Source organism: Humulus lupulus, chromosome 3, assembly GCF_963169125.1.
Source record: "Humulus lupulus chromosome 3, drHumLupu1.1, whole genome shotgun sequence".
NCBI lineage: Eukaryota > Viridiplantae > Streptophyta > Magnoliopsida > Rosales > Cannabaceae > Humulus > Humulus lupulus.
In genome coordinates, this window is record NC_084795.1 from 6,948,243 (window position 1) to 6,960,963 (window position 12,721).

The following is a 12,721-nucleotide window of genomic DNA, read 5'->3' on the forward strand; positions in this document are numbered from 1 at the left end:
CAATAACAGTGAGAACACCTGCGCAGAAAAACCCGGTTGGTCGTCCAAAGAAGAAACAAGGTAGGCCTAAGACGAAACGCCATCCTTCCAATGGAGATAAATTGGTTGTTCCACGCAAGTGCAGCACTTGTGGAGGTCTATGCCATAATAGGGCAACTTGTAAAGTTCGTGTTTGAAATTTATGGCATCAATGTTAAACTTTTTATTTGGGTACTAATGGTCTTTGTTACTCTTTTTATTTGTGTATTGATGGACTTTGTTACTCTTTTTATTTGTGTATTAATGGACTTTGTTACTCTTTATATTTGTGTATTAATGGACTTTGTTAATCGAAACGACATTTTTTATATACAATACTAAGGAGAAATATACTATTGTGTGTCATCGAAATCAAAATAAATGTTCTAACATCAAGGCTACACATTCTCATAAAAAATGTCGATGCATAATTTATCCCTGAAGTACTGAATGTTGTCCTCGATGGCATATGATAAGGGAATGTTTCCAAGAATGAACTCCAAGTGTTTGATGGCGAATACACCGCAATCTCCGCTGAAACCAAGAAATCTTTATTGTGAGTGTATTGAAAATTAAAGGAGAACATTATTGAAAATCTGAATTTAGTACGTCTACCTGGTTCTAGACTGTGGGACAATATCAGTGGACATGCGCCGCCAATCAAAGTTTGGAACAGTGATCTTCGGTCTAGCTATTTTCAACTTGGGGTGTCCTTTAAACATACCAGAAGCGTTGAGTAAAGATGGAAGCATCCTAGTCCAAGGCTCCATCAACTCAGACAACTTATTATGGCTAAAGTTAGAATGATCTGAGCCAAATACAGTGATTATCCAATCAGCGAAATTTATTTCGCAAAGGACCCAGTGCCGATTTTCCATGCACCAGTGGAAGTAGACCTCGTTGCAATCACCCCAAGGCTTCTTGTACTTTTTGGCATCTCCTTTCAGGAAATCAAGAATGTCCGAGTCCCATTGGTAAGTCCTGCCATTTTTCTTGAATTCCTCGTATCTGGCAGGAATATATTTTGCAAATGATGAATCAAGTACGGTGGCTTTCACGGGGTACGTCTTCGGCAACTCAAAAAGACGTCTCCGTATAAGATAATTCGCAGCGTCGAGATGCTGCAAATAAATAGAGTAAGAGTGGATTGTTAAAATGAGATAAATGTTCTAACAAACATAAGAGACTTACAGTTTCTGCCAACCATTCTTTTGCCACCTTCAACTTCAAGAACCAAACAGGGGTCCCATCACAACATTCCAACTTTCTCGGTCTGCTGTTATCAATCTCATCGAGTACCCATCGGTTAAAAGTTGTCAACATATCTTGATCCAACACCTTTAAAGGAAGGATCGTAACTGGGTCCTTGAACTTTGGTTTCTTGGCTGCTGGAGTATAGTCCTCGTACCTTACTGTTCTCTGTCTAGTACGCTTACCTGTAAAGGAGCAATTAGTATCTAATCTTTTTAAAACAAAAAAAAACTCATGGATTAGTCGTACCTAAGACCGTCTGCACTGGCTGAGAAGGTGTGGCTTCTCCAACAGAAGGCTCGTAACATGAGGGGAGAATGTCGTACTCTACATCATCTGTTGGAGTGGGTGCATGAGTATGTGCAGGAGTAGGTGCAGAAGTAGGTATACCACCTAGTGTTGCCATCTTCTCTAATATGACTTCTTGATTTTTAAGGACGATACCTAGAGTGGCATTAACATCGTCCACTGCACCTGATAGTCTGGCTATTTCACCCAACACCTCCTCATAAGCCCCAGGAGCAGGAGCAGAAGTAGGTTCTGTACTAGTATCTGGAGCAGACTCTGTCGGGGCATCCTCCACAAATATGCCAGCCTGAACGGCTATCTCAGCCACCGCAACATCCTCTGCCTCGGGATCGTAAGGTCTTCCATCCTCTGGTGCAGGCTGGATCATATTCTGCAGCATCGCATACCTAGGAGCATCCCCCTCTGTCCTCTGATATACGGCATCAAAGAAGTCTCGCTCATTTGGTCGAGGCCTTAGGATAGAAATGCATGACAACTGTAATGGAAACACAACAATCAAATTAGAAATGACATAAGTTGATTAGTATAATTCAAAATTTCTTGAATTATTTAAATGTATTATAACTTACATGTCTCCTCGCAAGTACATCCTTCAAATGCAAATGCTTCGGCTGGCCTATGCTCTCCCACTGTAGCATCCTAGGGAACTTGAATCCACAGGGCTTGGCGTGTTCCTTCTGTAAATCAAGAATCGTCTCGTACGCCCAATATTGCAAGGCTGGTGGATACCCCTTGCAAGTGTACTTTGCCTCCACCTTAAAACCCTTAGAAGACTCCACCTCAGTGATCTTCTTCGCCTTCTTACCTGGTATTGTACCACCAATCGCTTTCATATCTCTATTGAATTGTTTCACAGTTGTATCGAATGAAAGGGATCCCCATGGATACTTCTCAAAATAATCTAAATCCTCGACCATCGACAATGAATCTCGCCAAATAGCATTGTCGTTCTCAGCGCCCAATAGTATCCCCTCCACAAAGTAAACCAAACCGAGCTTGTACAAATCATCAGGTACATCGCACATACTAAAAGCTCGTTCCAAGATACTGAACCGAATGTCTTTTTCGGGTTCCACACTGAAATATGTATCAACTAGGCGGGAGGAAGTAATGTGAGGTTCAATGTCAACGGCAAGTGGTGGACAGGAGCAGCTCAGGCCGGTGATAATGGCAAACTCGTGCACCCCAAACTTACATAAGTTTGGGCCCATCAAGAAGTGCACCTCATCGCCACGCGGAGACTTGACCTTCCGCAAAAGTAGTGTGTGAACCAATGCCCCAGAGAACGAAAAGGGAGGGGCTGTGAAGAATGGTCCAAAAACAGACTCATTCACCCTCCCTAACAATCCATGCTCCTCAAATCTTTTCATCAATTTTGTTAACCTCCCGGAACCCCTATAGGTCATACGACCGACATAATGATCCTCCATAGGGATCTCAAATGGTGGGATACGTTTGGGTGGCATCTGCAAAATATCCAAAAAAAAAAAGAATTAGTTGAATTTATAAAAAATACTCAATCTGTTGTTGTCATCGAAATGGGATCGATGTACCATCGAAATAGCATCGATGGAGCATGGAATCGATGCCATATATGTTCAGCATCAATATGGCATCGATGTGGCATCGATAAACCATCGTTTGCCATCGATTATGCATCAGTATCGACATGGCATCGATGTAGCATCGATGTAGCATCGATGGCCTTTCGAGTCCACATCGATGCTCCATCGATGCCATGTCGATGCTGATGCGAACATCTAATTGAGATGTTATTTTCGATGGTGTATCGATGTCGAATCGATGCCATATATGTTCAGCATCGATATGGACTCGATGTGGCATCGATTATACTTCAGTATCGATTATGCATCGATGTGGTATCGATAAACCATCGATTATGAAAGAATCGACATGGCATTGATATACCATCGATGGAGAATCGATGGAGCATCGATTACTCACTGTATGTCATCGATGGAGCATCGATGTGGAATCGAAAGAACATCGACCCACAAAATTTTTGCAGAATTTGCAGAATGCACATAGAATCAAACCCATTTTAAGCTACATTTTTTGCAAAATAAAGATTAACAATCAAACCCATTTCATCGATTTATACATTACGATTCAATTTTTTTTTTTTAAAAAACACATGAAATCCGAATGTCTTACCTTACCGTGGCCGGAGATGGAGAAGACGGTGGCAACGGCGACTGTGGGGAGAGAGAGAGCTTCGCCTGAGATGGTGAGAATGTGACCCGAGAGAAAATAATGAGATAGAAATGAGAGAGTTTGGCTGGGAAGAGGGAAGAATTTGGTTTGGCTGGGAAGAGGAAAGAGTTTGGTTTGGCTGGGAAGAGAGAAGGTGAGAGGTCTCGGTTGATATGGGTATTTTTGTCCAAAATTTTAAAATGGCATATATATGAGATATTTTTTTATGGTGGCATTTAAAAAAAATTAAGTATGTTATTACACATACTGTCTAAAATTTCCCTTAGGATATAGTTGTATAATAATAAGGGGTATTTGCGATATAAGTACTCAATGTTTTACACTTGTCACAAATAAATACCTAATTTTTTATTTTTACAGTAAAAATACCCAATATTCAATATATGTTGAAGATAAATACATAATATTTTTTATTTGCGGCAAAAATACCCAAAGTTGTTAACATATTGCTTTTATCAGTAACTCATCTGTTGAAGTTGTTGACTTTTGACTCACCATATATGTATCACTCTATAATTTGTGTATTTTTGCTCTCAAAATATGAATTTTTTAAATTTTACTTAATTTAAAATGTCTTTTTTAATTCATTTTTATAATCTAAAATGTTTTTTATATAAATATTATGAAATTGACCGATTACATAGAGACAAATGTCTATTTAGATAACATGTTTAACAACTCTAACAGATGAGGTACTTACAAAAGCAATGTTTTAGCAACTATAGATATTTTTACTGCAAAGAAAAAAGATAAACTATTTATCATTAACATATATTGAACATTGTGTAATTTTGCCGTAAAAATAAATGATTAGGTATTTAAGTGTAACAAGTGTGAAACATTGAGTATTTATGCCGCAAATACTCCTAATAATAATAATTACATATATTACAACAATTCATTTTAGGGAATTTGGTGTTAGGGTAAGTTTTTTTACTTTATTGGTACGACACACTACTATTTTCACACATATGGATAAGTTATGTCTTAACAATTTTTCTACATGATGTTATTTGTTGTAGTTACGACAACTCTCCTGTAAGTTTTTGAATTTTTTTTTTAATAATTTAATTTGTTGAAAAAAAATTCAATTATATTTTTAGCACACTAAATTATTCAAAATTTTCTAAAAACGTAAAAAATGATTTTTATAATTACAACGAACACCATCATGTAAAAAAATTGGGTTATGAATTATCCACATGTGTGAAACTAGCGTGTGTCATACCAATATAGCAAAAAAAGTACCTTGCTATATACATGCCCGTCATTTCAATACAAACCCCTTATTGGGGAGAAAACTAAAATGTTAATCTTCAGCTAAAATTTATCCTTTTTTTCGCAATGGATGCATAATGCAATTTATGTTTATTATTTTATAATATTAAGACAATTTTGAGCATTGATTGAGAAATGTATTAGTTATAATATTGAGTGCACGCAATGGTGCAACACATATATATTGAACATTAGAAATTATTTATACAAGTGTTGAACCCTTGCTATTGTGAGTTGTGAGCTAACTTATAAGCTTGGAGCACCTTCAAGGCTACATAATACTCGAGCTCACGAGGTCTGTCACTTACAGCAAAACTGTCTTTGACTTGTCGATCACATGATGACCGAGCTTATTTCGAGCTTACGCCTTACGCGCCGGAATTTCGAGATCAAGATTCCCATTCTCGAAATTTGGGTGTAATACATTGTACGCCCTGATTAGCAAGTTGAGATGCGGCCTAATCAAGACTACCACGTGGACATCCCCAAGACCGGAGCTGCCGCCGAAAGATCCTGCTCCTTAGCTCGAGGTAACCTAAGGGTCCGCCAAGATTGCCTAAGGACTGAGTCCGGACTCTGAAGGGCGGAGGTAGAGTGAAGTATCCAGCTCGTGGTACGAGCTAGAGTCGGAGGCTATGACCTTTTATAAAGTCAACCACGCAAGGTAAACGTGCATATATCAGACATCACGTGTCTGATATCTCCCTGACTTCTCGGACACGCAGCGTGAACGTGCGTATTCAGACACCCACGACTGGGTTGGGCCGTGCGGCCCATTATCTCCTTACCTATTGATTTGACCACACTTATGTGTCAGGTTTAGGAATTAATCATGAATGTCACAGAGTTGGCATGATAGGTAAGAAGGTCACGAGATGACCTTCTTACCAACTCCCAGGTGCCTTCTCCTATAAATATGGAAACCCTGGGAGTTACAAGGGGTTGGATTCTCGATTATAAGAAATATCCTGTAATAAAATATCCAGTATATAGCAATAATACTGACTAGTGGAGTAGAAGGATTTTAACCTTTGAACCACTCAAAAACGTATTTTGTGTCACCATCTCATTTCCAAGATCATTCATCTATTTCGGTTCAACATAAGCACTAATCCCTTTCTCTTCTTTTCTTAATTACCTGTTGGCGAAGAACCGCGTCAACAGTTTGGTGCTTTCATTGAGAGCAAGTCAGATTAGTGCTATCACAAACATCCAACTATGGTAACTACTCGATCCAGGCACAGTAACGAGACGGAACAACATGATGGGCAAGAGGCTCATCATATTGCCATCCCTGGTGAACAAGTTCCTGAAGTCCAGCAGCGGCCAGGAAAGCAGCCGACGGGCCAAGATGACACCGGAAGTTCGGCGCCCCGGCCTCCTAATCCGAACCCATGTTATTACACTGCGGTGGAGATGGAGAATGCTCAGCTGAGGAGCCAGCTAGCAATAGCTAACCAGCAAATCAAGGATGTGCTGGCCCGACTACCCCCTCTCACAACCGATGCTAACGTCAGAGAGAGGCAAGGCGAGGCTCCTAAGTCTCGCCGGGGTAACCGGTCCAGGCATAGCCGCTCGGACAGACTTCCAACAGCCAACTCCACTCCTTCATCGCACCATCGAGAGGCAAACTTCGGAGAAGTGCCTAGAGCCGAACAACAGCAGTACAGCCGTTCGGTCAGAACTTCGACTCCTAGCTCCCAACCAGCCTTGAGCGCTCCCAGGGCAGCTCGAAGAAATTCCCGAAGGAGATTCGGGGAGGGCTCGCAGCGCCAGCCCGTCCCCAATAGTCGTCCTGCGCGTCGTCCAAATCGCTAGGCGCGGGACCCGCAGGTTGGTAGGGCCAAAAGGCCCCCACCGAACTTGATTCGTCCTGACGGAACCAGGATCGCCTCTCCGGTCAGCCATCCTCCGTCTCCAATCAAATATCCATCTCCTCCTCGGCCCGTCCGAGATATTCTAGCCTATGGAAGTAACAGGAGAGACCCGCCATTAGCCGGACCTTCCCGACGTAGCAGGGTGCCGAGAGAAAGTCCGGATCCTCACCACCAAAGACGGACTCCAAGCCTATCTAACAGGAGCTACTGAACCGGCATTCGCCGGAGCGACCTCTTTGGCGGAGACCTGCGTCAGCATCTAAGTTCGGCACAAAGTCGACAAGCCACCCAAGGGGGCAACTTGCGAGACCACCTTAACTCTCATAGAGGGGAGCAAGTAGGAGGTGACAGCCATGCTCGTTCAGGGGGGGCCCTGTCCGAAGTACGTAACGGCGGGAATGCCCCTAATAACCTATCTCAAGATAGGAGGGGCAATAACCCACCAAATATGTACAATGGATCCGGAGCTGTTGAACAGCCCCGGAATAACCAAGGACATCAGGACCAAACCCTCGATCGCCTGGCCCAGATGGAGGAGCTGATGAGGAAGCTCCTGTCGGAGAAGGAGAAAGATGAGTACGATTCGGGGGATGAGATGGAGCTCTTCGCCCCCAGCATAGCAGCAACGGCGTACCCACCTGGTTTCCGTATGCCGCACCTGTCCAAGTTCAATGGGGATGGAGATCCGTCGGATCACCTGGGGATGTTTAACACCCTGATGATGGCCCACAACATTGGCCCCAAGCTGAGGTGTTTAATCTTTCCTTCGACACTGACTGGACCAGCCAGGCAGTGGTTCAAGTAAGGTAAAAGACAGTCAATCAGCTCCTGGAAAACTTTCTCAGCCGACTTCAAAAGGGCATTCCGAGCCTCCCAGGCTGCCTGCGTCCAGGCCGTCTCTTTGGCTAACGTGAGGCAGTAACCCGGTGAAACTCTGAAGGCTTACCTAAGCAGGTTCGCGAACGTCGCTGCTCGGGCCAGAGATGCGGATGACAGCTCCAAACTCATGGCCATGAGAACCGAAATCCTCGTCGGAGGAGAGCTCTAGAAGGATATACAAAGGAAGGGAGTTAGCTCGATTAACGAATTCCTTAACAGGGCCCAGGAATGGATCAACTTGGAGGAGGCCAAAGCCTCAGCTGCAGGAACCAGCCAGGTCCCTGATCAGCCCGCTGGAGTGGGGACGGAGGTCGTGGAAGTGACCCAGAACGTCACATAAAACAACTAGCTCGGTGGAGGCAAAAGAAAGGGGAATGGCGAGGGCAGCCAGCACGGCCCGAAGAAGAATAAGTCCGTAGACAAGTTCAAGCCCGTCTTCGCGACTTATACAGAGCTCACCCAATCTAGGGAGAATATATTCCTAGCTAATTCTACTCGCCTCCCCTGGAAGAGGCCGGAGCCGTTGAAGCACCAAAAGGGGAAGAGAGACCCTCCAAGTTTTGTCGTTTTCATAACGATGTTGGCCACAATACCGACGATTGTAGGCATCTAAAAGATGAGATCGAGACTCTCATCCGCGCCGGCCCCTTGGCTCAATATGCGCGGAACAAAGTTCCAGCAAGTCGACCTGCTCCAGAAGTCCCGACCAGTCAGCCCGGGTCTCGGGTAGATTAGGATGTCCCTCCTCCTGTGATAGGAGGGGAGATATCCACCATCTCTGGAGGTCCGCATATGGCTGGCACGAGCAGGGGTGCCCAGAAGAGATACGTGAACGAACTAAAGGCGCATAACGGAGTAGAGTTCGTCCCAGAGCAGCGTCAACCAAAGCAGCAGTGATTGGAAAGACAACCGATTATTTTTTCGGAAGAAGATGCGGGTCATGTCCAGTTCCCGCACAATGACCCTCTGTTCGTAGCAGTTCAGCTCGCTAATCAGAGGGTTAGGAGGGTGCTGATCGACAATGGGAGCTCTGTGAACCTCCTATTCCGGTCCACATTGGAGAAGATGGGTTTGACTGTCGTCGAGCTGAAGGCGACCTCCATGATGCTGTATGGTTTTTCGGGAGAAGGATCGGCAGCCATAGGGGCGATCGAGCTGGTGATCGCCCTAGGAGAAGGACCTCGGACAATCTCCAAACTCCTCGAGTTCATGGTCATTGACTGCTCCGCTGCGTACAACGCAATTTTGGGATGACCTACGCTCATAGCTTTTGAGGCCGTCACTTCCATTCGCCACCTCGCGATGAAATTCTCTACTTCCACGGGAATATGCACTGTCCATGGCGATCAGCTCGCTGCTAGGGAATGCTACAGCATTTCCATGAAGGGAAAATCTAAACCCGGGCAGCTGGAAATGGCCATCCAAGGTGGTGAAGAGGAATCTCAGGAACCCTTAGCTGATCCTGAGATTGAAAAACCTCAAAGCGTCGAAGGGGAAAATATCGTCTTAAGTGAGGATATTGACCCCCGAATAGGCGAGGACAGATTCGAGCTCCAGGCTATTGAGGAGCTCGAGGAAGTGAGCATCGATACGCAGAACCCGTCACAGATGGTCAAGCTTGGAAAAAACCTCTGTGGCAAGAGGAAGGCGGAGTTGACTAAGTTTCTGCGAGATAACCTGGACGTGTTTGCGTGGTCGCACGAGGATATGGTGGGAATCAGCCCGAGTGTCATCATGCACACCCTTCATCTGGATAAAAACGTTCCTGCAAAGTCCTAGAAACAAAGACGCCTAGGAACAACCCGGGCTGAAGCCCTAGAAGAAGAAGTAGCCCGGCTCAAGAAATGCGGCTTTATCCGTGAAGCCAAGTTTCCGATCTGGGTCGCCAACCCCGTGCTAGTCCAAAAGCCCAACGGGAAGTGACGAACCTGCATCGACTTCTCCGACCTAAATAAAGCCTGCCCCAAGGATTGTTTCCCATTGCCAAGGATTGACCAATTGGTGGATGCCACAACGGGGCACGAGCTCATGTCCTTTATGGACGCGTACTCAGGCTACATTCAAATCGCCACGAATCCGGCGGACCAGGAGCATACCAGCTTCATGACCCCGACTAACGTTTATTGTTACAAGGTCATGCCCTTCGGGCTGAAGAACGCCGGTGCTACCTATTAGAGGTTGGTGAATAGAATGTTCGCAGACCAGATCGGAAAAAACATGGAAGTGTACGTTGATGACATGCTAGTCAAGTCAAAGACTGCCGATAACCATGTTTCCGACCTGGAAGAATGTTTTAAGATACTACAGGAGTATGGCATGAGGCTTAATCCACAGAAGTGCACTTTTGGAGTCGCGTCGGGAAAATTCCTGGGTTTTATAGTCAATACCCGAGGAATCGAGGCAAACTCCGACAAGATCAGATCATTGCTCGAGCTTCCCTCACCCAGGTCGCGCAAAGATGTCCAAGGCCTGACAGGAAGGGTGGTAGCCCTCAATCAGTTTATTTCGAAATCCACTGATAAATGCTTGCCATTCTACAACCTGCTCCGAGGAAACAAGAAGTTCGAATGGACAGAAGAGTGCGAAAGCGCTTTCCTCGACCTGAAGGCACATATGGCCGAGCCACCCGTACTATCCAAACCAAAAGCAAGAGAGCCTCTTTTCCTCTACATGGCAATCACGGAGGATGAAACCAGTGCCGTATTAGTCTGGGAAGAAGATCGGGTTCAGAAACCAGTCTACTACATACGCAAGAGACTCCTCGGAGCTGAATCCCGGTACCCGTTGATGGAGAAGTTGGCGTTTTGCCTTATCACGGCCTCGCGAAAGCTCAGGCCGTACTTCCAGTCCCACTCAATACACATCATGACCGATCAGCCTTTAAGGCAGGTTTTGCAAAAACCTGAAGCATCGGGAAGCTTGTTAAAGTGGGCAATCGAACTCAGACAGTTCGAGATTTTGTACACTCCGCGAACTGCTATAAAGAGTCAGGCCCTGGCCGATTTTGTAGCCGAGTGCACAGGATTCTGGGAGGATCCTGAAGAAGACTCACCCCAGGTCGCCTCGGCCCAAGCATCATGGAGGATATTCGTGGATGGTTCATCCAACGAGAACGGCTCCGGAGCTGGAATCATTTTAATATCCCCCGAGGGACATAGATTCCACTCGGCGTTGAGGGTCGGGTTCAAGGCCTCCAAAAACAAGGCCGAATACGAAGCTTTGCTGGCCGGGCTGAGGATAGCCCAAGAGCTGAAGGCGAGCTCCGTCCAGTGCTTCAGTGACTCCCAGCTCGTGGTAAACCAGGTTCTGGGCGAATATCAAGCACGGGGATCCAAGATGGCTGCCTATCTAGCAAAGGTAAAAGGTGAGCTGTCCGCGTTTGGACGAGGCTCGATCGAGCAGATACCTCGGGAGCAGAACCCTAATGCAGACGCTCTTTCCAAGCTCGCCACCTCCGGAGAGACGGAGACTTTGGGGTTAGTGCCAATAGAATTCTTGGAGAAACCAAGTATAGAAGAAGTCAGGACAGAGGTCGAGATGATCGACGCCAGGCCGACCTGGATGACCCCCATCCTTGAGTATCTCGTCGAGGGAAAGCTACTTGAAGGGCGTAATGATGCGCGGCGAGTTCTGTATCAAGCTCCCAGGTACACTATAGTAGATTGGGTGTTATACCGACGTGGGCACTCCTTACCTCTCCTGCGAGGTGTTCTTCCAGGCGAAGCAAAGGCCATCCTGGAGGAGGTGCATGAGGGTTTTTGCGGAGATCACACTGGGGGGCAAAGCTTGGCCTTAAAGGTCCTGAGGCAAGGTTATTACTGGCCAACTCTGTTCAAAGACTCGATCTCATACGTGAAGAAGTGCGACAACTGCCAGCGATTCGCCACAGTTGCCCGAGCTCCCCAGTCGAGCTGAAGATGATCTCGTCCCCATGGCCGTTTGCAGTTTGGGGGATCGACTTGGTCTGCGCCCTCCCTACTGGAAAACACGGGGTCCATTTCGCCGTGGTGGCCATCGAATACTTTACGAAGTAGGCTGAGGCAGAACCTCTGGCAACGATAACTTCCAAAAAAGTCCTTGACTTCGTGGTCAAGAGCATTATCTGCCGGTTCGGGATCCCAAGAAGATCGTTTCCGACAATGGGACTCAGTTCGACAGCGACTTGTTTACCGAATTTTGCGAAAGGTACGGAATTGTGAAAAGTTTCTCCTCCGTGGCCTATCCTCAGGCGAACGGCTAGGTCGAGGCTGTCAACAAGACTCTCAAGGCGAGCCTCAAGAAGATACTAGATGAAGCGAAGGGGGTCTGGCCAGAACAGCTCCCCCAGGTCCTATGGGCATACCGGACCTCGCATCGGACTCCTACGGGTCATACTCTTTTTTCCCTAACCTTTGGGAGTGAGGCAGTCCTCCCCGTGGAGATTAAGGTGCTTTCGCATAGGGTCCAGTCTTATGACCAGGACCGCAACCACGAGCTGCTTTGCGCTTCCCTTGACCTAGTTGAAGAAAGGCGAGAAGATTCGCAACTCCAGCTCGCCCATTATCAGCAGAAGATCACTCGCTATTTCAACTCCAAAGTCAAAAAGCGCGCGCCTTTAGCGTTGGCGACCTGGTCCTAAGGAGAGTCTTCTTAGCTGGTAAAGATCCCAAAGATGGAGTCTTGGGACCGAACTGGGAGGGGCCATATCAGGTCATCGAAGTCATTAAAGAGGGAACTTTCAAGTTAGCTCGGCTTGATGGAGGGGCAGTCCCACGAACTTGGAACGCCATCCATTTAAAGAAATATTATCAATGATTCCCTTGTAAGGCCTGAAAGGCCATTTTCTATGTATTACGCAATGAGAATTAACTTTTCGTTTATGATCGTAGGTGTTT

General features: G+C 46.0%; 1 protein-coding gene across 1 annotated transcript; it reads right to left on the reverse strand.

The window, feature by feature from the left end:
- Window positions 1-1,501: 1,501 nt before the first annotated feature.
- Window positions 1,502-3,423, reverse strand: LOC133821763 (uncharacterized). Its single transcript, XM_062253907.1, has 3 exons — window positions 3,214-3,423; window positions 2,148-3,044; window positions 1,502-2,053 (listed from the first exon to the last, which is right to left on the reverse strand). The coding sequence occupies exons 1-3, from the start codon at window positions 3,421-3,423 to the stop codon at window positions 1,502-1,504; spliced, it is 1,659 nt and encodes a 552-aa protein (XP_062109891.1).
- Window positions 3,424-12,721: the final 9,298 nt, after the last annotated feature.